General features: G+C 55.6%; 10 protein-coding genes across 10 annotated transcripts; 4 read left to right on the top strand and 6 right to left on the bottom strand.

Annotated features, from left to right (window-relative positions):
- Positions 1-27: 27 nt before the first annotated feature.
- On the bottom strand, positions 28-1,241 carry CCM_08224 (mitochondrial tricarboxylate transporter (Ctp), putative; the record flags this gene model as incomplete). Its single annotated transcript, XM_006673362.1, has 5 exons — positions 28-529; positions 611-797; positions 820-951; positions 1,064-1,084; positions 1,142-1,241. The coding sequence occupies 5 exons, from the start codon at positions 1,239-1,241 to the stop codon at positions 28-30; spliced, it is 942 nt and encodes a 313-aa protein (XP_006673425.1).
- Positions 1,242-1,517: 276 nt separating this feature from the next.
- Positions 1,518-2,840, bottom strand: CCM_08223 (Epoxide hydrolase; the record flags this gene model as incomplete). Its single annotated transcript, XM_006673361.1, has 3 exons — positions 1,518-2,206; positions 2,267-2,464; positions 2,516-2,840. 3 exons carry the CDS (start codon positions 2,838-2,840, stop codon positions 1,518-1,520), a joined length of 1,212 nt encoding a protein of 403 aa, XP_006673424.1.
- Positions 2,841-4,548: 1,708 nt separating this feature from the next.
- CCM_08222 (siderochrome-iron transporter (Sit1), putative) lies at positions 4,549-6,970 on the top strand (the record flags this gene model as incomplete). The annotated part of the gene is made up of 2 exons (XM_006673360.1): positions 4,549-4,632; positions 5,123-6,970. 2 exons carry the CDS (start codon positions 4,549-4,551, stop codon positions 6,968-6,970), a joined length of 1,932 nt encoding a protein of 643 aa, XP_006673423.1.
- A 564-nt stretch (positions 6,971-7,534) lies between these two features.
- Positions 7,535-9,453, top strand: CCM_08221 (secretory lipase, putative; the record flags this gene model as incomplete). Its single annotated transcript, XM_006673359.1, has 2 exons — positions 7,535-7,657; positions 7,786-9,453. The coding sequence occupies 2 exons, from the start codon at positions 7,535-7,537 to the stop codon at positions 9,451-9,453; spliced, it is 1,791 nt and encodes a 596-aa protein (XP_006673422.1).
- A 166-nt stretch (positions 9,454-9,619) lies between these two features.
- Positions 9,620-10,378, bottom strand: CCM_08220 (ThiJ/PfpI family protein; the record flags this gene model as incomplete). Its single annotated transcript, XM_006673358.1, has 1 exon — positions 9,620-10,378. One exon carries the CDS (start codon positions 10,376-10,378, stop codon positions 9,620-9,622), a length of 759 nt encoding a protein of 252 aa, XP_006673421.1.
- A 2,110-nt stretch (positions 10,379-12,488) lies between these two features.
- CCM_08219 (NACHT and TPR domain protein) lies at positions 12,489-16,976 on the top strand (the record flags this gene model as incomplete). Its single annotated transcript, XM_006673357.1, has 3 exons — positions 12,489-12,854; positions 12,919-13,450; positions 13,507-16,976. The coding sequence occupies 3 exons, from the start codon at positions 12,489-12,491 to the stop codon at positions 16,974-16,976; spliced, it is 4,368 nt and encodes a 1,455-aa protein (XP_006673420.1).
- An 864-nt stretch (positions 16,977-17,840) lies between these two features.
- On the bottom strand, positions 17,841-18,236 carry CCM_08218 (uncharacterized protein; the record flags this gene model as incomplete). The annotated part of the gene is made up of 1 exon (XM_006673356.1): positions 17,841-18,236. The coding sequence occupies one exon, from the start codon at positions 18,234-18,236 to the stop codon at positions 17,841-17,843; it is 396 nt and encodes a 131-aa protein (XP_006673419.1).
- A 649-nt stretch (positions 18,237-18,885) lies between these two features.
- Positions 18,886-20,171, bottom strand: CCM_08217 (L-lactate dehydrogenase, putative; the record flags this gene model as incomplete). Its single annotated transcript, XM_006673355.1, has 2 exons — positions 18,886-18,992; positions 19,064-20,171. 2 exons carry the CDS (start codon positions 20,169-20,171, stop codon positions 18,886-18,888), a joined length of 1,215 nt encoding a protein of 404 aa, XP_006673418.1.
- Positions 20,172-20,510: 339 nt separating this feature from the next.
- On the top strand, positions 20,511-22,869 carry CCM_08216 (Cytochrome P450; the record flags this gene model as incomplete). Its single annotated transcript, XM_006673354.1, has 9 exons — positions 20,511-20,645; positions 20,670-20,944; positions 21,004-21,050; positions 21,227-21,535; positions 21,630-21,697; positions 21,781-21,919; positions 21,983-22,055; positions 22,114-22,739; positions 22,787-22,869. The coding sequence occupies 9 exons, from the start codon at positions 20,511-20,513 to the stop codon at positions 22,867-22,869; spliced, it is 1,755 nt and encodes a 584-aa protein (XP_006673417.1).
- A 631-nt stretch (positions 22,870-23,500) lies between these two features.
- Positions 23,501-24,505, bottom strand: CCM_08215 (protein phosphatase family protein; the record flags this gene model as incomplete). Its single annotated transcript, XM_006673353.1, has 1 exon — positions 23,501-24,505. The coding sequence occupies one exon, from the start codon at positions 24,503-24,505 to the stop codon at positions 23,501-23,503; it is 1,005 nt and encodes a 334-aa protein (XP_006673416.1).
- Positions 24,506-24,919: the final 414 nt, after the last annotated feature.

The following is a 24,919-nucleotide window of genomic DNA, read 5'->3' as shown; positions in this document are numbered from 1 at the left end:
GCGCTTCACTTTTCCCCCACGTGCTCCCTACAAGTACTTCCTCTCAGGATCCATCCTGTCCATGAGTTCCATGCTCTTCTCATACATGGTAAAGACAATACCGCCACTCATGACCAGCCTGACGAGACGCGGCACCGCGCCGCTCCAAAACGTGCGGACGCCTTCATTCCTGAAAATCATGCCCGCGCAGCGCAGCGTATTCCCGTAGACCTGCTTCGCCTCGGGGCTCTGCATGCGGGTCTTGAGCGTGTCGAGCGGCTGCGTGACGATGACGGTGACGAGCCCGGCCAGGCCGCCGAGGCCAAACGTGCTCGCGGTGCCGAGCTTCTCGCCCGGCGCCGTGTACGACTCGGCGATTTGCTTGAAGAAGGTGTAGGAGCCGAAGCGCGTCGCGCTGTTGGCCGACTGCCGCAGCGTCGTCGGCACGAAGCCCTGGAAGAAGCCGCGGAGGCCCCGCTCGCGCGCGATGATGGGCACGGCGTGCAGGAACCCGCGCATGCGCGGGTTCGCCGACTTGCGGTCATCGATGCTGCGGGGAGAGGAGCGTTAGAGGGGTGAAAACACGGGGCGCGGGCAGGGTTGTGCGCTGTTTCGCCGGAGTCGGACTTACAGAGTCGTCTTGATGCTCTCGGTCGGCGTGACGGCGAGGAGCGATTCTGTGATGCCGGCGCCAAAGCCCGCGAGAACGGTGCGCGGACCGCTCAGCTTGCCGTTCTCGTCGGCGAGCAGGCTCTTGTACTGGTCAAAGGCGACGAATCCTACAACGCAGGCGGGGTTAGCGGCAGCATCACCGCGCGCTGGGTGGGCGGGCACACGTACGGATGCCAGCCTTGGCCGAGTTGCCAATGATGAGCGTCGTGCAGCCCGCATACCACTGCTTGCCAAAGGGCGGCCACGGCAGCTTCTTTCCCTCTGCCAGGCGGCGGTTCAACTGCGTCCGTGTCTTGGCGACTGGGAGGTTGCGTGTTAGCCGGTTTGCTCGCTGAAGCTATATATCAATTCGTGCGGGGTGTCTAATCGGAAACGAGCTGCTGCGGGAAGAGACGATGCTATGGACACGTACACTCGGCGGGATATGTAATGGCTAGATTGCGTCAGCGTTGGCCGTTGGCCTCTGATTGGGGCGAGCCGTGGAAAATACCAATTTCAATCGCGCCAGCCGTGGAACCGGCAATGATGGATCGCAGAGGGCTAGGCTTTTGCTTGTCGGAGCTCGAGGCTCCTTGCGCTTGCGAGGCCATTGTCGCGTGTTCGGAGCGCGGGGACAGGGCGGAAAGTTGTCGTTGCACGGCCCGAGGGTTTGAAGATGCTGTGTCGGCTTTGTGCTTGAAGGTGGTGGGTTGGGTGGTCCAAAATATTTAATTAGCGCCGATACCGCCTGCGTTGCTTTTAGCCACTGTATTCTCTGCCGAGTAGGTACTATGTAGGCATCGTCTTGTAGCATGCAACATTAATTCACTTGGTACGTAATAGGCTATCCATTTACTTTGAATCTTCTTTATACAAGTTTACGCGCGTCAAAGCTTGGCGAGAGCCTTGGTCACAGAATAGGCACCGCCATTCCGCCCAAACATGGTGCGCAAATCCTCAGCCAGCTCCTTTGGCCTCTCCCACGCCGCAAAGTGTCCGCCGTCCTTGTGCCGCTTCTCAAACGCGACCGGCCCGAGGCCGTGATACCACAGCCGCGGCACCAGCATGATGTCGCGCGGAAACTGCGACACGCCGAGCGGCACCCTCCCGTTGTAGGCCGCCGTGACGGCGGCGCTGTCCTTTGCGTGCTTGTTCTCGTAGTAGATGCGCGCGCTGGCCTCGGGGCCGGCGCGCGCAAAGACGTACACGGACACCCACGTGAGCACCTCGTCGTCGGTCCACGGGTACGCGTCGGTCCAGTCGCGCAGCTTCTCGTAGATCCACGCCAGCACCGCCACGGGCGAGTCGGCAAAGGCGAAGCCCAGCGTCGCCGGCTTGGTGCTCTGCAGCTGGTTGTAGCCGAACCCTTCGTCGCGGAACCAGGCGGTGCGCGCGAGGCCCTTCTTCTCGTCGGCGGACCACGGCGTCAGCGCGTGCTGCAGCCAGGTCAGGGGCGTCTCTTTGAACTGCGGCGGTCCGCGAACGGCGAGGTTGATGTGCGAGGCCACGCACGACTCGGGATACTCGGCGCCGAGGCGGCGGGTGATCATGTATCCCCAGTCTCCGCCTTGGGTGACTATGTAATGATTGATTAATATGCCCCCTTGTGTAGAAACGGCTGCGAGAGTTTACGTACCGTATTTACTGTAACCAAGCTTTTGCATCAGCTTATGCAGAGCCTCGGCATACTGATGCGGCCCAAAGCCTTTCTTGGTTGTGCCATCAGAAAAGGCAAAATTCGGCAACGAGGGCGCAACAACATGAAATGAGACACCGTTAACCGATTCCTTCAGCAGCGGCAGAAGCTTTTCCGCCTCCAAGAAGCTGCCCGGCCCTACAATCTGTCAGCGTCTCCAGCACCCCCAAAGATGAGTCTCACACTCACAGCCGTGGCAAAAGAGCAGCGGGATGCTCCCCGAATGGGCGCTCTTTTGATGGACAAAGTGAATGTTCAGCGTGCCGAAACCGTCAACCTCGATCGGGGTCAAGTACTGCGGCAGCTGGTTGATGCGCCTCTCCTGGGCCCGCCAGTCAAACCCGTCGCGCCAGTAGGCCGCGAGGCGTCGGACATCGGCGGCCGGGACGCCGTAGCGGTCATCGTCCTCGAATTCGACGTGCTGCGGAAGGTCGAGTGCGTCGAGCTTGGACTTGAGTTTTGCCAGCGCGTCGTCTGGCACGGCGACGGTGTAGGGCTGGATGTCAGTGGCCATAGTGTACGGTGGGGGTCAATGTTAAGGGAGTCGATAAAGTTTTGGGTTATGAATTGCCAGGAGCTATGAGATGTTGCTGATTTTTAAGGGATTGATGCAAAGGCGTACATGACAACTGCGCATTTGTAATCGCCGGTTGCACGCTAAATGCAGTCGTGAAAGCATCGTGTCCGGCGATCCGGGGTTTCTGACGTAGGAGACACGGAGACTGATCACCCCAGAGCACTCCGTATAAGTGGCCCCATCGTTAAGTCGATTCACGGCAGAGCCCGCTGCACAGCGCCTGTTACCGTGCACGGCACTTTTTGTTACGAGGCATAGATTCCTCAGAAACTAAACCAGGGAGCCTCAAGTTTTATGTGGCCAAATAGTGGATGACTGCGCGACTGATCTATGGAAGAAGCTGTCGGCTTGGGCGGAGCATGACCCGAGGCAAAGCTCCACGGGTCAGCGAGTACATCGAGCATGGGCAGATTAGTTGAGCATTTCATCTGCGGACTCGACAGGCATTTAAAAAGAGTTCTGCTAAATGCAGCGCCTAGTAGGAATTGCAGATGTGCACTTTTGCACGGTACATGAGTCACGCGGTGTGGCATGCAGCCGTAGTGATTCATGAGTAGTCAAACGTCGTGAGAGGCAGCCGATCATCGCCGGTAGCCATTCGACTAGTTCTCCCTCAGCCACGAGTCCTGCTGACAACGAAGCCGTGAAAACAGGCACAGCCTCGACAGGGCATCCTGCAGCACTACGTATGACGGAGTAAAGGTCGAGCCCATCGCCGGGCCGTGCCATTAGGTCGAAGCGCTTGAATAACGTGGACGAGATGGTGCGGTACGTGAGGCAGCGGGGTGCATCTGGCGCAAGGAGTCTGGGACGGACGTTTGCGGTGGTGGGATAAAAATAACGTTCATGTACATAGGTAGTCAAGTAGTTAGTGAGAGGCGGCGGAATTGAGAGGCCAGGGTGGTGATGAAGAAAAAGGGGACCAGTGAGCACAGACGGACTCGGTACTGGTATATTGCTTCGGTTATCCAATTTCGGCCATCCAAATCGTATCCGCATTTACCACAAACATCATGCTTGGCGGGTGTGGCATTGACGATTGGGCCTCTGCAAGGGAGTCGTGTGGCGCGAGGAGGGGCCCTTGTCAGTTGATCAGCGCAGGTGATTTCGTCCTGGTCTCGAGGAACAGGTGAGCACCTGTCACTGCATAACTACCTCGACGCCACGTATAGACTGCCAGGGCGTTGTGGTACCTCGGATATCTTGCAGTCGTGGTGGTTTGGGTACTCGGGCATCCCTGTTTTGCATGGCGATGGGACGCGCCACGTTGGGCGTACCCGAGACAGCCGCCGATGAAGAAAAGAAGAAAGGAAGAAAGGAAGAAAGGAAATCAAAGCAAAAAGTAACAAGCAGAGCGGGGGTGCATTGATTTATTTTCGTGTTTGTTGTCACACAAGACGTCTCGGACACAATCGGTTTACGGCGGACGGGGCCTATATTCTATATTTCCCAGGTAGTGAGATGGAGGAGAGCAAGGGGGGCCTGGATTCCAGGTGGGCTTCCCGCTGCCGCTGTGGGCCAGCTGGGACGGGCTGATGTCCATCTCAGCGGCCAAGGTTCAGCGTCATCGTCACCAGAGGCCTAGCGCTTGCATTAATCCCTCGCCGGTAGTACAAAAGGTTCTTTTCTAGAAAAGTACTAGACGATGGTCAAGTCACGCAGAGGTTGTCGTCAGGTCGGGCGCCTGCGTGCGTGCATAAAAGCTGGCGTCCGCCTGGCTTGCGTACTGGTAGGTACACCATCCCATCTGCTGCTCTCTTATCTGATCCGTTTGCCATCTTATCTCCTCCAGCAAACAAAACCACGCTCTCTCTCGTCCTTTCCACCAGCGACCGATATTCTTGTCGAACCCGCAGAATACACCCAACGAAGCCTTGCTCGATGCTCATTTCAACCCAACTTCCCAGTTTTTTTTCTGACGTGTCCGGCCCCCCCGTGTCGCGAGCAGATGCCTGTTTGAGACGTGTCCCGGTTCCCACCACTCGTGACTCTCTCTCCGGATAGGCTGCCTCAACCTGGGGAAAGGAAAGGGTACCCCCTGCTTCGGCCTTTGTTGCGGCTGACGCAGCTTCAGGCTGTACCTGCCGTTTTGTCAGCTGCGTTTCTCAGGCATTTCTCAGGCACCGCGTGCGCTGTCTTTCTCGTCCTGGAACAAATCTCCTTTTTTTCTTTCTTATTTCCTAGTCCTTTTCGTCTCTTTCGATTTTACATCCTATTAGTACAGATCGAGTCTCGAAAACAACCCCCCCTTCGCGATCGATCGAGGGTTCCTTGCAATCATGGCGCTTCCCGAGTCGGAGCCGCTGCTGCAGCACCACCACCACCATGCATCCCCTGCCACCCGCCATCTCAGCGGATCGCCGCCCGCCTCAACCACTACCACCACCGGCGCCGTCTCCCGGGCCGCCGGCGTCGCCCGCATGGACGCCGTCACAGCGAAACTCACCTCGACGCAACGCTTCTGGCTCTTTTTCGGCATCTTCGTCGTCGGTTACGCCTACGGCCTCGAGAGCCAGGTCCGATCTACCTACACGCCCTACGCCACATCGTCCTTTAACTTACATTCGTACCTCGCCACCATCAACGTCCTGCGCAGCGTCGTTGCCGTTGCCGCCCAGCCCACCGCCGCCAAGGTCGCCGACGTCTTTGGCCGCTTCGAGGTCGTCGTCGCCTCGACCCTCTTCTACATCATTGGCATGGCTATTGAAGCAACGGCCACGTCCGTCTACGTCTTTTGCGCCGGCGGCATCATCTACCAGATTGGCTACACCTGCATCGTCCTCCTCCTCGAGGTCCTCGTCGCCGACTTTTCCTCGATGCGCGCCCGCGTCTTCTTCAGCTACATACCTGCTCTGCCCTTTGTCATCAACACCTGGCTCAGCGGCACAGTCACCTCGGCCGTTCTGCGTGTCGCGACCTGGCGCTGGGGAATTGGCATGTGGTGCATCATCTATCCCATAGCCTCGCTGCCACTGCTCGTCACGTTATACGTGGTGGACCGCAGTGTGGCCTCACCCGAGCTGGCGCTCGAATCCCCGAAAGGGAACCCCTCCAACAAGCTGCTGGACACCAAGCGCTGGGTCCGTGATGTATCGACGCAGCTCGACGTTTTCGGCCTCCTCATTCTGGTCGCTTCCTTTAGCTTGGTGCTGGCACCGATGACTGTGGCTGGTGGTACCGCATCTCACTGGCAAAATCCGCGCATTATTATACCTTTGGTGGTCGGATGCATCCTCGCGCCAGTGTTTATCTGGTGGGAAAAGTACCACGCAAAAACGCCCATAGTACCGTTCCAGCTACTCCGCGACCGCGGAGTTTGGGCAGCTCTGGCAGTTCGCAGCCTTCTCAACTTTGCCTGGTACGTCCAGGGAAACTACTTGTACACCATCCTTATTGTCGCCTTTGACTTTTCCATTCAGAGCGCTACTCGAATTACATCCTTCTTTTCCTTCTTTGGCGTTGTCAGCGGTGTCCTCGTTGGTCTTGTCGTCTACAGAGTTCGACGTCTTAAGCACATCATCGTTGCAGGAACCCTGGCCTTTATGATGGCCTTTGTCATGCTCATCAGCCAGCCCGGAGGCGCGTCCAGTCGCTCCAGGAGCGGCATCATTGGCGCCCAGATTCTTCTCGGTCTTGCCGGCGGTCTATTCGCATACCCTACACAAGCGTCCATCCAGGCTTCCGCTAGCCGCGACCACGTCGCTATTCTAACTGGACTCTATCTCTCTTTTTACAATGTTGGAAGTGCTCTAGGAATCTGCCTCTCTGGAGCCATCTGGACGCAAACTCTATACCCCGCACTCGAATCCAGCCTGGCTTTCCAGCCCAACCGAACCCTGGCCGAGTCCATGTACAACAATCCTTTCGAGGTTGTGAAAAACTACCCCGTTGGGTCCGAAATTCGATCCGCCATTATCGGCAGCTACAGCTACGTGCAGGGCCTCCTCTGTATTGCTGGTCTCTGCGTCTGCGTGCCGATGATTGGCTTTGCCCTGGCACTGCGCAACCCTCGCCTATCAGACAAGCAAGTCCAGGAAGAGGCAGAGAGAGACCCCTTCGAAGCATAAATTATACACAATCATTCGCGATACCATATTATTTTATTTTAGTCATTTTTAAGTACTCCCATTACAGGCATTTATATCGAGCGTTGCATACGAGCAAGCGGGTCGGCTTTTTTGGATCAGTTTTAGATTCCCATTTATAGACTACAATATCAAATTGCCATTTCAATATTATTCTATCCATTCAAAATTGTGCCGCCGAGGCACGTGTTCTTATAAGAAATTGTCCCTAACGTGGAATAATAGTCGGTGCGTATGATGCATCTCGGGCCGAGATGATGATGGTTCGATAACTGAGGTTACGAAGAAGGCCCATTGAACCCATATTCTCCAGGCAAAGGAACCGCGGGGGCTGTTCACCATCATTTTTTGAAGTAGTCATGTGGTGTTGATTAGGGTCTCATTGGGTATCTGGTGGGGATTGTACTAACTGCAATATTGCATATTATCAGCATAGCAGAAGCAAAGCCGCGCCATACCCCAGATACATACCTACGTCCCGGCCGGTTTCATAAGCCAGCCCCATGAGGCGTCCGGGGCCATGAACAATACTGGAATCAGGCTCCGATGCACGAGGTCCATGAGCGCCCGTTGGCCGATGCCCCTAGCAGTAGCACAGCACTCTTGAACAAGGCACCAGTCTCTTCAGCTCGTGCTATGGACATATACACAGGTCCAGTATATAGTCTCGTACTCACCTCATAATTTGACTTTTATTCTCAAGAACGACAAATCTGAGCTGTGGTCCCGCCATCGGACAACAAGGGCTCCGCCCAATTTCCACACTCGGCACTCTCCCCCGCTCCCCGGATGTGCAGTCTCTGCATGCACAATTTCCAATGAACGGCTATAGATGTCGGATCGTGGAGAGAGGTGGTGCGGGGACCAATGAAACCGGCAAATACGGCTCGGTGCCCGGTGTTTGCTGCAGGATGCACGCGGCCGCTGCATGTGAAGACGCCCGACTTACACGGACGACTTGGGGCGAGTCTCGCTCCACGCCTTTGCTGCTCAGCCGGCAGAAGAAAAATATATATAAAGAAGTAAATATTCCCGTCCAAGAGATTCCTCTTGCAGACATCATCTATCCGGTTTCTGCACGTTTCTGCACATCATCCTCGTCCCCAACCATGCTGGCCAAGAGTCTCTTATCCGGCGCCCTCGTGGTCTTCCACGCCCTCATGGCCGCCGCCGCCCCTGCCCTCCCGCACTCCCCCCGGACCGCGCCCATCGTCCCCAGCCAAGACCCCTTCTACGCCGTGCCCGCCGACATCGGCTCCTCCCAGCCCGGAGCCATCCTGCGTCACCGGTCGCCGCCGGCCGCCATCGCCGTCTTTGGCGTGGACCCGGTGCGTCTCGCCGCGTCGTACCAGCTGCAGTACCGGACGACGGACAGCCTGGGCAACGCGACGGCGACGGTGCTCACCGTCATGGTGCCGCACGGGGCCAACCCGCGGCGCGTGCTGTCCTACCAGGTCGCCGAGGACGCGGCGTCGCCCGACTGCGCGCCGTCGTACGGGCTGCAACGGGGCTCCGCGCGCGGCACCGTGCTCACCCAGGCCGAGATGCTGCTCATCGAGGCCGCGCTCGAGCAGGGCTGGGTCGTCGTGCTGCCCGACTACGAGGGCCCGCAGGCCATGTACCTCGCCTGGCGCCTGGCCGGCCAGGCCACGCTCGACGGCATCCGCGCGGCGCTCGCCTCGACGCCCGTCACCGGCATCCAGCCCGACGCCACCGTCGCCATGTGGGGGTACTCGGCCGGCAGCGACGCCACGGCGTGGGCCGCCGAGCTGCACCCGACGTACGCGCCGGAGCTCGCCATTGCCGGGGCCGCCATCGGCGGCACCACGCCCAACATCACCAACGTCATCGCGACGACCAACCGCGGGCCGTTTGCCGGGCTGCTGCCCGCGGGCGTGCAGGGCCTGGTGCGGCAGTACCCGGCGCTGGCGGCGGTCGTGGACCGGTACCTGCGGCCGGCGCACCGCGCGGCGTTTGCGCAGACGCGGCGCCAGTGCCTGCTCGCCGACGCCAGCGAGTTCTTCTACCAGGACGTGCTGGGCATGTTTACGGATCCGGGGTTCTACCGCACCGACCCCGTCGTGGTGCGCATCCTCGACGAGATTGCGCTCGGCCAGGCCGTGCCGCGCATCCCGCTGTACTGGTACAAGTCGACGCACGACGAGGTGAGCCCCGTGGCGGACACGGATGCCGTGTATGACAGGTACTGCGCCGCCGGCGCCACGGTCGAGTATGTGCGCGACGAGGCGTCGGAGCATGCGAGCGCGGCGTGGACGGGCGCGCCAAGGGCGCTGGCGTGGCTGAAGCACGTCATGGAGGGCGGCGCGGTCAGGCCTGGGTGCTCCAAGGAGACGACCATCTCGTCGCTGCTGGATATGTCGACGGTAAAGGTGTTGCCGGGGGTTATACTGGATGCGCTGTTGGACTTGGTTGGGAAGCCTGTTGGGCCAATCATGTTTGGTTAGGGGGGATGATACTCGGGCCATGTGACGAGATGTAAAAGTTGAGTTGGCATTTGGTGTAATGGGACACGGTACTGGTGCTGTTGCTGGCCGTCTATGGGTTGATTGACTATGTAGGAGGAAATGAAGCCATCTCGGATCTGCGCACTGCCACTGAGAGAATTCTATTCTATTGTTTCTGCGGTGAGTCCGGCGCAAAGGGATCATTGTTCGGATCCGTGTTGCGGATGTACTCTTGTCTGTGCGCGACCGTAGCCGCGACGTCCTCGCCGTACTGCGCCGCGACGAAGCCAAACGTCATGTCAATGCCAGCCGATATCCCCGACGACGTCCACACATTGCCGTCAGTCACCCAGCGGGCATGACGGACCCAGTGGACCTTTGGATTCTGCGACGCGACCTGTGCCAGACTTGTCAGTTTGCCAAAACACTGCCAGCTGTCCTCATTGCAACAAGAAAATAAGAGAGTAATACGCACCCAGTCAAACGCCAGCTTATTCGTCGTGGCCCTCCGTCCGTCCAGGACACCGGCGCGGGCGGCCAGCGCCGCGCCGGTGCACACGCTCAAAAAGTACCGCAGTTTCGGAAAGACCTTTTCGACGTAGTCGACCAGGTCCTGGGTGGCGTGGACGTCGCGCGTGCCGCCGCCGCCGGGGACCAGCAGCACCTCGACGTCGGCGGGGGGCGCGTCAAAGGTGTGCGTGGGCACAATGGCCTGGCCGACGGAGCCGGGCCGCGCGGTGCGCGAGGACACGGGCGCGAGCGTGGCGGCGAGCACGGCGACCTCGACGGGGCTCTGCTGCGCCGCCGCCAGCACGGCGAGCACGTCGAGCGGCCCGGCGACGTCGAGCAGCTGGAACCCGGGAAAGAGCGCCACGGCGTACTTGACCGGCGGCGGCGGCGGCTGGGCTGGGGTGTCGGTGGACATGGCTGCTTTTGGTGGTGATTTGGGGGCGCGAGATGTATATGTAGGAATCGGATGTGTGAATGTGTGTGGTCAAGGTTGCGGGATAGAGCGCCGAGTTTGGGGGAACAACCGCATCTTTAAAACGGCTTCATCGGCCCGCCCATAGCGCAAATGGGTTGGTTCGAATGTGCATCCACCTGCGACGTGCTGCACATGAAGAGGTAAAAAAAAAGGAGCGCAACTCTATTACCTGGCAGATAGTTGATTTGGTATGAAAATTTCCTTGTTTTGAACCAGGCATAATTGCGGCGGAGAATGAGACAGGCCAAGAGCACAGGTGTTGGGTAAAGGCGCGAGTGCCCGGCGGGATACCCGTGGCCGTTATCAATCAAACCTCGAGCGCTTTTCCCAGACGGGTCTCTGCCACGCCTTCACTTGCAGTATTCGACCAGGATCGGCAGGAATTGAAAGTTTTGCGTTTGGCGTAGATCCATCAAGAGGCTGCATGTACGGAGAAGTAGGACCGAAAGCCTGGTGCATGTATAGTTGAAAATTTGCCGCTCAAAGTCAACGCTCGCCAAGCCGTTGTTGGCTCATTTCGGGGGCGGGCGAGGTTCGATGAGCAAAACTGTGTGCATACTTGAGGGGCGAATTTATACGAAAAAAAAACATGGTGAGCAGGATGCCCCAAATCCCTGTTTGGCACTTTGGTTGGCGTTGACAAAAGTCACACACGACAAGCGAAGCTTAGCTATTGTAAAGCAGTAAGCCATTTACGGAATATAGTCAAGTTCTTACAACTATTAAGTTTTTATGCTACTCTTCTTTTTCTTGGCGTCGGGGCCGAGCGGGGGACATTGACGCGAGGCCGAGATGCAAATGCTTGGTACACCTCCCGGGAGGGTGTTTGGGGATATCCAACGGAGCCTTGAATATAGTCGTTTTTCCTACCAAATACCAACATACGTGCATATTGCAATATAGAAAATCCTATTCTGTACACAAAAGTCTGCCAAAGCACGTTGCAAAAAGTACCAGAGAGCAGAAGGCGGCTTATGGTAACGCTAACTACCTATGTAGGTATGTAGTAATCCGGTTCGTTTGAGCTAATCGTATATTTCTTGGATTCGAGCTGCACGGGCGAGTAGAATATAAATGTAGCCGACAGAAAATGTGGCTTCTATGGATGCACAGTGGCCAAGTACGCAGGTCTAGTGCTACAAGGCACAATTGTGACTGCTGGATAATGCGACGTGGTAAGGCTGCGGGGGCCAAGTGGCCAAGGACCGTCACGAAAACGGTCAGGCGTTAAAAACAGCACCGCCGCACTGCAACGCTGAACAAGGCCAATGATGACACCAAACGCAGTCATCCGGACAAGGACGCGCCATGACAGAAATGACGTACCAACTCACATTCCCCAAGGCGCGAGCATTAATTAGGTATTTGGACATTTGTGCCTCGCGAGGCGAGAGGCGATGGCGAATGCTGCCTCTCGAAGACCTGGTGCGCCAAGTGTGGCACGGCCCGCGGCGATGCTTTGAGGGGACCGCCGCCCACCCACTATTTCGGCACTTCATACCAAGTAATATTCGCAGATTCAGTTGGCAGCGGGAATGGCGTCCACTAGATTTACTCGCCCTGATGAATACGCCCTGTGGCTTGAGGCTGCAGGCACACATGAGACTCGACTGTGGCAACACAGCGAGTGCCAGAGGCCAGCAGCCTTGCCGCCATCTGTGACGTGGCGCACCCGCCAAAAATCCCAAAAATGTGCCAGCGACACCACTTCATTCCCAATCAAATAATACGTCGCCGTCCTATTACCATTTTGCGTCAGTCTGCGCCTGCACATCTCGCTGCCTGATCGCCCCTCGCTCTTGCCCCTGTCAGAAGCCTCGGCCGGCAGGGCTGCGCCCCAGATGACCGGCCATTGAAGCTCCGCACCTGACTTGAGCCCGCCTCGATGCAATCTGCCCTCTGACAACCCCCCGCCACTCTTCAGAGCCTGTGGAAGGGTCCGGGAAGAGACTCATAAAGAGATTTGAACCCCCCGCGATCGTAGCGTCGCGCCACTCCCAAACTCAACCACACCACTGCTCCCTCCGTCTACAATTGTCTTGGCGAAATCATGGACGCCCGGTTCGTGGCCATTGCCACAGACGCTGCCAAACGATACTCGGAGTCCTCAAAAACTAATATACAGCTCGACGACTACCTCACGCCCAAAATCAAGACTGTCGACGAGCTCATCAAGCAAGTCGAGCTTCAAAATGCCCAGTTTGCAGAGTTTCGCGCCAAACGGCATGCCGTCTTTGGTGCCATGGCCGCGGCCATGAAGCCCATCGAGGTCATTGGAGAGATAGTTGCTGGGGCTGCCGAAGAGGTCTTCCCCCCAGCCCAAAACATATTTAGCGCCGTCGTCTATCTCATCAAGGCCGCAAAAGATACCAGTGCCATGTACGATGGCATCATTGAACTGTTTGAGCAACTACAGGTGCGTCCCCCCAAGCCTTTCCACCTCTCCGTTACAAACCATGCTAATACACAACTCCGTACAGGATTTTACTTCCCGTTTAAACATCTACATTCAGCACAAACTGTCTGCGTCGCTCAAAGAAAAACTGACAAGCATCCTGGCCACCTTGTTCCAGGTGTTGGTTATTTCCACGCAAGAAGTTCGTCGTGGCAGATTCAAGGCCTACTTCAAGCGACTTTTTGGTATGGGCAGCCCTATCAAGGAAGCCTTGGAAAAATTGCAGTCTCTTACTGCTGGGGAAGAGAAATTGGTCCTGGCCGAAACCTATAGTGGTGTCTCACAGCTCCATGACACAACCGAGAGGGTAGAGAACCTCGTCAATCTTGTCAATGAAAACGTTCGGAACCTCCGGCTCGACCATCTTGGTCAAATTGACCTCATCCAAAGAGACAAGCTCAAAGCTGTGTTGGAGCCGTCGCCATTTGCCGAGGACTTCTATTCGGCCTTTACAAAATCCAGGGTCGTAGGTACCGGCGACTGGATTCTCAACGATGAAACACTACAATCTTGGATCAAGGGCGAGAAACAGTACCTCTGGATCTGCGGAAGTCCAGGTAATTCATCCACCCGTGTCATGTCCGTACCAGTGCCAGCTGCTAACCTTTCTCAGGAACTGGAAAGTCGTTCCTCACAGCACGCCTCATTTCATGGGGCATCGAGAGCCTGGGAAATATGGCCTACTTCTTCTTCCGAGAGAACAATCCCGAGACCAAATCCGTTATACAGGCAATTCGAGATGTTGCCTATCAAATGAGTGAATGCGATGCATCCTATGCCAAGGCTCTGATGAGCAGCCTGCAGAGCTCCGATGAGATCAAAACTGTAGCGAGCGCCTTTCGTCGCTTGCTTGTACAGCCTCTTCAAAACCCAGAACGAACCACGCCGACATATATTTTCCTAGACGGAATCGACGAAGCGTATCACGAAGAGATCGATCAGCTATTGTTTCAGCTCGCACCTGCTGAGAACATGGATGACGAACCGGATTCAAACATTCGAGTCGCTCTTATAGGGCGATCATACATGACGGAAAATGTCGCGAACAAGTTGGACCCCCAGGGAACTGGCAATGTTTTCAGCACAATACAGATCACTACAGATCGAAGCGCCCGCGACGTTGCTGCATATATTGCCAATGGAGTGGCGCAATCTCGAATATTGGCCCGCACCTCTGCCGCCTTCAGAGACGAGGTCATTCTGACAATGGAACTACAGGTAGACGGCCTTTTCATTCTCGCAAAGTTCATGCTCGCCGAGGTAAATCGCAAGCGCCACCCAAGATCCATCCAGAAGAGTCTGGAAACGTTTCCCAAAGAGATCGACGGCATGCTATTGCGAACGCTTGAGAGTCTCTCCGAAGCAATTTCCCAGGAGGAAGCGGAAGATCTCAACGAAATGCTGCGTTGGATCGTCTGTGCAGAGGAGGCCTTGTCGTTGGAGCAACTTGAAGCCGTTCTCATCTTACAATTTGGGGACCCGCCATTCCGCCTCGAAGAGACCCTACGAGGTCAATACGGCTGCTTCTTTGAGCTGGAAAGAGAAGATGGACTTACAACCGACGACCTCATCAAAGACTTTGAGCGAAAGCAGCGTATTGCCAGGAGGGACGCTAGCCCGGCATCTAGGTCTAGTTCCGATAGACGTCCCAGCCTGAGCGAAGCCATCGGGATCGGAACTGCTCTGAGCCCGAAAGGTCATGCCGAAGCGATGCGCCGGTTAAGCATGTCCTCGGGCACGAGCTCTCCACACAGCCCCACGCGGAGCATTGACTTGGCTGTTACTTCCAGTGAAATGGAATACCGATCCAAGAAGTCTACTACTTCTGTGAGCTTCTTCCATAGTACGGTTCGCGAATTTTTCAGAAACTTTTCGACAAATATTGCCAATGCCCCCTTCGAATCAGCCATCACTTTCAACAATGTGGAAGCACGGCTGCACATTGTGAAAACGTGTTTGCGAATATTCTCCAATACCAAATGGTTTGAAGGGTTCAATCTCGGCCCAGGAAAAGCCGCCATAAAGCAGTATGCTGCATGGTACTGGCAAGAGCACCTCGCCGCGTTGGACCCAAGTGCCGTCAGTATCAGCGACAAGAAGGAACTGGGGCCGCAAATTGTCGCCATGCTTCTAGATGAAGCGACCATTGACTCATGGACTCTTCTCTACCTGAAGAATAACGAAGGTCTGGAGGTTTTGAATGAGCAAAACTTCACCGATATATTGCGCTGGTTTGTCGACCCCGATGTCGTCGCGTGTTTGGCTGGCCCCGCGAAAGAATTTGCCTTGTCACTGGCAAAAGATCCGTCCAAGATTACCGAGCCTATTGGCCGTCGATATGCGGAAGCTTGGTTGTGTGCAGATTTCGAAGGCTACATTCCGACCGTCTTTTGCTTCGACATTGTACAGAGCGCCGCGCTCATGTCCTCTGGCGACAAGAGTTCCGGAACAGATGAGCACTGGCTCGAAAGTTCCCTCGATGACAGAATTGCAAAAGCGTCCGCGTGGGCCGGTTATCCCGAAACAGGAGTGTGGCACAGAAGAATTGGAAGCACGTACTTGACCCTGGGAAGACATGACGACGCCCTCGCGCATTATAACAAAGCACTGGAGATGGACAACAACAAATTATTCACATACGGAAGAATCGCCTATTGCCTGTCCAAAGATGGACGTTACAGTGAAGCTCTCGACATGGCGCTGGAATGCGTGGTCCTCGAAGAGAAAGCAGCTGTTGATGGTACATTCACCGCAGATGCAAGTCAACGCAGCAAATGGAGGCTGTACAAGGACTACTATCTCATAGCACAATGCTACTATCACACATTCCAAGTCGACGAGTCTCTGAAATACTACCTCAAAGCCATTGAAACTGCCACGGCTGTTAAGCTCAACCCGTCGGAACAGTTTCAATCGGAAATCGGTTACTTGGAAACTCTTTACAATGAGAACATGCACCCAGAAATGATGCAGCTCGTGGAGCAGCTGTCTCTGCAAATCGCCAAGAAGACAAAGGGCGACTGTCGCTTGGTGGAAATGTTCTTTGCGCAGGCCAACAAGCGCCTGGTTCTCGACTGGATTCCAAAAGCCGCTGGCACAACAGGAAAGACGGAAAGCCTGCTGGAACTTTTGCGAATGTCGATGGAGACTGCGCACGACCTGCGCGATCCAGTCATCTTGTTGTACTTGCGTCTTGCCTATGGAGCTGTGTGCACATACGGCCATTTAATAGACCGCGCTACAGAAATGTTTGAAACGATTTCTCTTGTCGAGTACCGCCCGAGAGGAACCATTACAATTCGGCAAGCGCACGCCATCTCCTTTCAACGTCTGGCGGCTTTGTACAAGAGGCAACTCTTGCACGCGGGGATACACTCGGCTGCCTCTGCAGGATTCGTTGCGCAACTGGAAGAAGTGCGCTGCCAGCAAGATCTGCACCAAAGCACAGACACACCCATGAATGTCCGGGGCTCCGATATTAACATGGCCGCAATCTACCTTGGGCTTCATCAGCGCCTTATAGGAAATACAAAAGCCGCGCAAAAATTACTGAAGCCCTTGGTTCTGGAAAGTCTGGATCTACTTGCTGATTCAGAGCCCGAGAACGATGTCTATGCCTTGGACAACCTGCTCTGGCTTATGACTGCAGCCGGGGATGTCAACAGAGCCGTGGCTTTGGGCCAATCGATGCGCCGCGTCAATCCCAATGCGTCCATGGTGACTACACAGAGCGAATCTCCTATTTTACAAAGACTGGAGCCCAAACTGCCGGATATTCAGTTATCTGACCGGAGCTGTGCTCAGTGTCTGCATAACATCCCAAGCAGCGATGACTTTTCCATCTGCCTGTACTGTATGGAGTGTTTCTGCATGCGCTGCATTAAGAGTGTAATCAAAGTGTCCGGAAACGAAACAAGCGACAACCTCAGCAAGGTCGTCTGTCGCAGCGACCACGAATGGTTTGTTGTGCCGCCACTGAACCGCACACTACACACGGGTGAGATTTTGCAGGGTACGGACATACACTTTTTCGGTGACTGGGAGGCGGCATTGCGAAAGGAGTGGATGGCGAAGGGTGTTTGAGATATTTGCATCGCGTTTTTATTTAGCATGTACACTATTAGCCTCTGTTCACAATTATACCATGTTCTTATTCCGTTTCTTTTTGTTTCTTACTCGGCTGCGGCACAAGTAGCGCAATCCGGCTGTGAACAACGCTTGGGTAGTGATTATTACCGCGAAAAAAAAATACAAAGCAATGGTTAAACGTGTTGATAATAAACGGGTAAAAAGAAGTGCAAAAATCATAGCAAAAAGAAACCTTCTATGGAGGTTGGCGGATCTCTCCCGCCGGGAATTGAACCCGGGTCTCAAGCGTGACAAGCTTGCATACTGACCACTATACTACGGAAGATGAACAGTTGTAGGCAACTGTCGTAGCGCGGATTGTGTGAGGGTGTGCGCTATTATTTACTAAGAAGGTAGCGTCTGCTAGTTGGAGATCAGTAACCTCGTCGCCGCGGCTATATTATTGATGGTTTGATGCCTATCATTAGATCGCCTTCGTAAAAAAGCTCACACATAAGAGACGGACTCCCTGCGTTCTATCTGTACAAACGATGCATATTTCCTACTCTTCGATGATAGACACTCATTGCTACATTGTGAATTCTGGCTACAAGTCGGCTGCGCGGTAAAGGTTGGGCGAGATGGTCTCGTCGGGAAACTTTCTGGACATGTCAGCGAGATGGTCAAAGGGGGCTGTTTAGAGATAGCGCAGAGCCATCAACGACGCGCGGCTAGATGGTAATAGCACACAAGCGGAAAAGCAGTTTAAAGTAGCACGCAATCTCTTTATAACTGTTCTGCATTGAGTTATTATAGCGAACTGCAAAGCATATGCAACGTCAGCGCTGGCCCGCATCTACTACACCTTCCATCCCGGCATCACGGCTTGCCGTTCCGTGAAGGCTTTCCACCGCTCGACCGCCTGCCGTCCTTTCCCGGCGCTGCATCGCGCCGCGATCCCTCGTCGCCTCTCGGCTTGCTCAGCTCGTGGTTCGCGCCGGTGAACTCGAGCGGGTCGTCGGCGCCGCTGGTTTCGCGCTGCGCCCGGTGGCGCGCGGCCTCGGGCCCGGTATCGCCGCCGGGCGTGTAGGCCGTCTTGTCGAGACGCGCCGCTTCTTCTTCGGGGTCGGGCCGGGATTGTGCCGTGTCAGAGGTTTGCGGCGGCGGAGAGTCTGTGTCTGGTTTGCGCGGTGCGCTGGCGGGTGCGGTCGTGTGCATGCGGGAAACGAGCAGCCTCGGGTGAAGGCGTGCCGTGGCGCGTAGAAGGAGAGGCATGATGATGATGGTATTTTCGTACAGGGTAAGAGAATTGGTGGGTGTTTCTCGAGGAGAATGCTCTCTCGTGGGAGGACTAGGTCCCGCAGTTCAGATGATCGTCACGGTGACGTATTACACCGTGGTAGCATAGATTTAGAGTATCGGTCTCGATAAGGTAGCGACTTTTAAGAACTACTAGCAAAAGGAGACCTTGCGCTACCCGATCCCCCAAAACTTCTTGTCTCTCGATTTGCCATGTGCACTCAATTGGGACTGGAAGATGATGAAGCTGAATCTGCAGTCGAAAACGAGCTCACGGAAACATGTTCCATCGCGTCCGAACCAGATGTCTCACTTGAGACGCAACGCAATTTTTTTTAAAAAAAAGGAAAGAAAAAGAAAAACGAAAATTGCATCAAGGCTCCAAAATTCAAGACCAACAAAAGTTTTGGCACTTCCCCTGAACTCTTATTTGGCACTGTGACAGGCATCTGCGAGCGAGTGTGGGTTGAAGGAGTGAATGTCGATATACACAACACCCTCTCAGATGCGGCGATACAAACCTCCACCATAGAAAGGAAAACGCAAAGACGAAAAATCACGTATAGTCGCACGAATTATCACAAGTAAAACTTCTTCAACTACCAAGACTGATCTGAACAAACTGTCAAATTAGATGGTCCACGTCTAGGGTGTTGACGTATCCCGCATGTAGCTGGCTGATCCTTGTCACGCCGCACAGCTTCATCGTGGCCTCTAGTTCATCCTGTAAAACTGCAAGAAACCAATCGTCAGCAAGTCTTCTTTTTCTTTCCTTTTCCAAACCAACTCTGCCATTTACTTACTCTCAAACACCTTGAGCGCCCCCTCGTACCCATAGCCGAGGCCGTACAGCGTCGCGCGGCCGAGTCCCACGGCCTTGGCCCCGAGACACAGCGCCTTGAAGACGTCGGTGCCCCTCGTGACGCCCCCGTCCACCATGACGTCGAGCGCTGCAAAGACCTGCGGACAGCGTTTGCGCAGCTCGAGCAGCACGAGAATGGTGGCCGGTGCGGTGTCGAGCGTCCGCCCGCCGTGGTTGGACACGACGATGCCGTCCAGCCCTGCCTCCACAGCCAGTACGGCGTCTTCGGGTGTCTGCACGCCCTTGAGCACGAGCTTCATACCCGAAGCGTGCTCCCTGATCCACCGCACGTCGTCCCAGGTAATGGAGTTGTCGATGACGCTGCCGAGCGCGCGGCCCAGCCCGGCATCTCTGGTGGCGGCGACACCGGTGGACGGCGACGAGAAGCCGTCTCCGACGATTCGGATGCGCTCGTCGGCTTCTCGCTTCCCGGCGTGGGCGGCGTCTACGGTGAGGAACAGCGCGGAGACGCCGAGGCGCTTTGCTTCTTGCAGCAGCCGCCTGGTGACGGCGCGATCCTTGTTGACGAAGAATTGGACAAAGACGGGCGTTTCGTGGCCTGTTTCCATAGGGTGGCGCCGGATCTCCTCGATAATGTCCTGGAGAGGATACGAGGCGCTCATGGACACGCACTGCGCCATGCCCGCGGCCTTGACGGCGCAGCCAATGGCCTTTTCGCCGTCTGGGTGAACCAGGCCGGCAAGCGCCGTGGGGCTCGCAAAGAGCGGCACGTGGAGCTTGTACCCTAAAAGGGATGTGGCGGTGTCGACGACGGACACGTCACGAAGGATCCGCGGTCGGAGGGTGATGCGGGCGTAGGTCGCCGCGTTGCGAGCCTTGGTGTGCAGGTCCGTTGCGGCCGAGGACACAAAGGCCCATGTCTGCGGGGAGAAGGATTGCGAGGCGACGGACTCAAAGTCGTGCACGGAGAGGATGCTGGCCAGGTCCGGCTTGGTGCCTCGCGAGGCTGGGGAGGCGGACGGGGCTTGTTGTTGCGTGGTGGCGGATGGGCTCGGACGGCAGTCCGCGGCGGGCGGCGGGTGTGCCATATGTGACAGAGGGGGTGTGAAGACGGTGGAAAGAGTGGAAGATAACAAATAGTGAGAAAACTTGTAGTGTGGTGACGAAGTGAAGAGCAGAGTAGCCACCGTTGCGAAACACAGAGAAACAGAGGAACATGGATGCGCACCATCGACATCTACTTGATATGATTGAGAACAACCACAGCTACTATCAGGATGTACCCTGGGAATAACTCTACCGAGGCATCCTCCCTTGTGGAAAATAAGGCTGTGGCTTCCGTATTCCGTGAATATTGGCCCGCCTGACGCATCTCTCGGCCGTTACCACATTTAATCAACATCGAGGCGGCCAATATCCCCCACATCATGCCGGTAAGAAAGGATGTCGGTGATTGTAAACGTAAAACAAAGAAAGGTGCTGCTGGCCGCTCTTCCTGCGAGCTGCAGCCCAGTTTGCGCAGCCCGAGTCCGGCCTTGGATGAATCGAATACGACGAGCAAAGTGTCTCATGAGTATCATCGATAGAGCGCGTCCAAGGAAGATAGGCAGAAGAGGGGCCCAATGCGACTCCGACAACGTCAACGACCGCGGTCCACAAGCACATGGCAACATCTGAGAACATGCCCAACATGTCATTGTATTGATCTGCAGCACAATGGATATGCGGTGCGGGGTAAAGGGCTGCGGTTTCGTCGTTTGCAAGGATTCCCATCCTTATTGAAACGGCAAACTACGGCCGAGATCGCAGCCCGTCAAAGAGACTCGATGTCAAGCAGCGACGCTGGACGCAGCCTTCACATGTAAGGCTCGGCGGATTCCACGATATCACGCGTCTTGTATTGCATGAACCAATATACAGCTGGCGGGCGATTGAACGGGGTCTGGAACGAGTGGGCACCCACACAAGTGCGCGGTGCTTTATCATGCCGTACATGTGGTACATTTTGTGGAGGGGAATGCAGCATCGCAGCAGCTCGGCCGTGAATGATGACAGCCCCTTCCGGCTGCATGTCGATTATTGCCGGCTTGAAGCCTCGAACAAGTTGGCCATGATAAATTCCACATTTTTTACTAATTGGCAGGATTTTGGTTGTTGCTGGTAGAGATACAAGTTGTCGTTGCCATCGTGTTGTGTGCCGGAGTTGAAGTATTTCAACGCTGCATTAAATCAATGTCCATCACTTGCCAGTATGAAGGAGACATTGCCGATGTCGTCAGACCAAACGCTTTTGGAGAGTCCAATTCGGTCCTCAAACGTCAAATATGCGACTTTAATCCTCTTCGTCTTGTTCCTGGCCACTGGACTGCTCTGGTCGTCCGTGGTTGGTTCCAAATCCCGCCTCAAGATCCCCGGGCCGCATGGGTTGCCACTCTTCGGAAGTCTCTTCGACGTAAGTCGCAGCGCTTCTTATCCCGTTCTTTTGCTCTCCCTGGTGGGTGAAGCTCTGTCTGATGAGTAGTCCAAGTTGCGCAAGGGCCATGCAGAGATGTTCAAGTCGTGGACCATGCAATACGGTGGCGTCTTCCGCGTAGTTCTTGGCAGTAAGGAGGTTGTACGTATATTCCTCTCCATCGAGGTGGCGGCAGGCGTTGTTTTGTTTCCTTGTTTAATCTCTCGTTCTGTATGTTTCTGCAGGTCGTTCTCAACTCTCGCGAAGCGGTTGCCAAAACCTTGGTCAAGCAGGGAGCGAGCTATCAGACCCGACCCGAGTGGGATCTCTGGCACGAAACCTTTGTCCACGGTGCTGGCACTGGCGGAGTGGCTACCATCGGCAGTAAGTGCGGTTTGGCAAGCCTTGTACACCTCCATGCGGCTGTTACTAATATTCTCCCAGCAGCCAGATGGACAGCGGGTGTATCAAAACTCAGAAAGCTCCTTGGTCCTCAAACAGGTGCACAGAAACTCCCCAAGTAAGCCCGAATCCTACGTGGCGAAAGAAGACGTTAGTCTCGCTCATCATTGGACAAGGTATAACCACTATGTGTCGAGACGCTACCTCCGCCTGGTCAAACTCCTGGCCGAGGCCGAAACAGACCCCAAAGATCTGGGCTACTGCTGGTGGTCCACAGCGATCGGCCTCGTGACGGATCAACTGGTCGGCCATGGACACGATGACGACTTTGTCAGGCTCATTTGCGACACGGAGATTGGAGTTTTCAAGCTGAGAGCACTCGGCGACCCCCTCGGCGACTGGGTTCCGCTCATCCGAGTTTCCCAGGCTCTGGTCGGCAAGCTCACTTCCGGGCTGCGATACGTCGTCAACCGCGCCGGTCTTCCCATCCCTCGACTGCTCCGCAACGCCAACGAGGAAAAGTGCGACGTACTGCGGCGCAACCAGACCAAGTACTGTAGGGCGCAGCTCGGGTCGCTGACCAGGCGCGTCGGTAATGGCGACACGACGCCGTCGCAGCTCGGCGACCTCTTTCGGGCCCTCCCGGAGCCGCTGTCCGATCATGACCAGTTCCAGCTCATCACCACCCTGTCCGGTTCGGGCATGGCCATCGGCACCACGCTGACCTGGTTGGTGGGCTACCTAGCTTCGCACCCAGCACTCCAGGACGTGGCGTTCAGCGCCATCCAGGAAGTGTACAGTGGTGAGGTGCCCGACCCGCACGACACGGACCGTGTCGAGTATCTCAAGGCCATGGCCCTCGAGGCAGGCCGCTACTGGACGGCTATCCGCCTGGGTTTCTTGCGCGAGACGAACAGCGACTCCAGCATTGACGAGTACTTCGTCCCGAAGGGCACCATCGTGGTGTACAACTCGTTCCAGATTAACCGGGATCCGGCTGCGTACGACTCTCCGGACATGTTTCTACCAGAGCGATGGATGAATGGCCGCCAAGGCCGAACCGACGTCGAAGGCATCGTAGGTGACAAGATTGGCGTCCCGCACATGGGCCATGGAGCTGGCAGACGACTCTGCCTTGGTGTTCCGAGTATGTTTTTTTCAAGTCAACCCTTGGTCCTGCGCAAGTCTTGTGCCGTGAGCAGACGGGCTGCTAACTATCGCAGATGTAAATAAATCGTTCTACGGGATTCTGTCTTTAGCCTTGCACTTCTTCAAGTTTGAGCGGGTCGAGCTTGGCGAGGACGGTCTGCGGGATGTGTTTCCTTCGTTTCGAGCATTTCGACAGAGCTCTCGAGAGATGCACGCCATCCACGATCAGGTCTCTGCTTGTGATGGACAGGCTGTTCCGTGTGCTACCGGCATCCGTGTCATACCGAGGAACCCAGGGAAGTTGGCCGCGTGGGTTAGCGAGGGTCACCAAGCCCTTCAGGATTTTGTGGCTCCGTGGGCGTAGACTCGACCGAGTCTGAGAATGTTGTCAGAAATTGGGTTGGGTTCTGTGGCTCATATGCTTGAAAGGCTTTTAGATGTATCATGAGACGTAGTCGACACAGATTGAACAGTCTCGACTTGGGCAACATTTTGCACAAAGCCATTTTCTGTGCAGCTCAAAATCAGTGCGCTCAGTTGGTTCCCATACACTGACCCCGAGTCAAGCCCGACGGAGTATTTTCGCGCTTGGAGTCCTCGCCTCGCGTCGTGTCCAAACACGACCATAGTTCTCTGCTGCTGTTCGAGGTCCTCTTGGGCGCGTTCCCAGACAGCCGCCCAACCCTCTTCACCCTCGTCTTCGGCGGCGGCGAACACACCATTTTCTACGACGAGGCTGCGCATGTGCATCATTGCGTGAGGGTCTTGCTGGTCCAGAGGTACTCCGGGGACAAGGCCAGCGTGCACGACAACAATCCTGGCTAGAGATGAGTTGCGTTCTGCCCGCAGATCGATTCGTAGTATCAAAGGCAATGAACTGAGCCATTGTAGCTGCCTAGCAGAGAGCGCGGCCGCAGTCTTGATGGTCGTATCACTGTGAGGGGCCGATTCCGCAGCGTTGCCGGCTACCTGCTCGCAAGCGACAGATGATGGAGTCCGCGGGGAAGCTTCCACAGGGTCGTCAGCTCGAGTAGCAGCTTCAGAAAGCCACTCGCCGCTCCTATATCTCCTTGCGCCAGCGGCGTCGAGAACTGCATTGTCGTGATTCCCGCGCACCGCACTAGCGCCAAGCTCCATGGCCAGATCGATCACGCCCGGGCTGTCGTTGCCCTTGTTGACCATGTCACCGACGAAAACGAGATGATCACCCATTTTCCGGTCGAATTTGATCGAATCAAGTAATCTTACGAGAGGCTCCCGCATGCCGTGCACATCGCCCACGAATATGAGACGTTTAGCGGCGCTGCGTGAACCGTTTGACGACGGCTGCAAAGAGGGCTGAGGGACTAGAGACGCGGGCAAGTCATGGATAAAGGTGGTTACGGGGAACACCTTGCTCTTGCGTTTTGTTGTTTCCATGACGGGGTTACAGTAGGGGCGGGCACTGTGGAAGAAGTCGAGTGGTAGGTTGCTGGAAGATGCTGAGGCGAGAAAGAATAGCTACGATTACGTAGGTAAGCTTTGGGTGTGTCAGCTTAATAATAGGGCGGAGACCAGTCCCAACAATGCAAGTAACCTGCAGAGCACACTTTTTATCTCCTACCGTAAGCTATCATGGTATTAATTATACAAAGAAATATCAATTCAATGTTAACAAAATCATGGGTCCGGATTTGACATGAATTTATACCCACAATTTGAGGGCAGCACTAATTCCAGCTCTATACTATTGCTAGCTATCGTTAGAAGCCTATCAACTTACCTAGCATCCGTGACATGACATCACAGCACGGCCATGTATAAACATCTTGAGAAATCCTTTTTGCGGCATAT

The sequence above is a fragment of the Cordyceps militaris genome, assembly GCF_000225605.1.
Source record: "Cordyceps militaris CM01 unplaced genomic scaffold CCM_S00006, whole genome shotgun sequence".
NCBI lineage: Eukaryota > Fungi > Ascomycota > Sordariomycetes > Hypocreales > Cordycipitaceae > Cordyceps > Cordyceps militaris.
The sequence above is the reverse complement of the archived record's forward strand: the minus strand, read 5'-3'. Positions and strand labels throughout refer to the sequence as shown.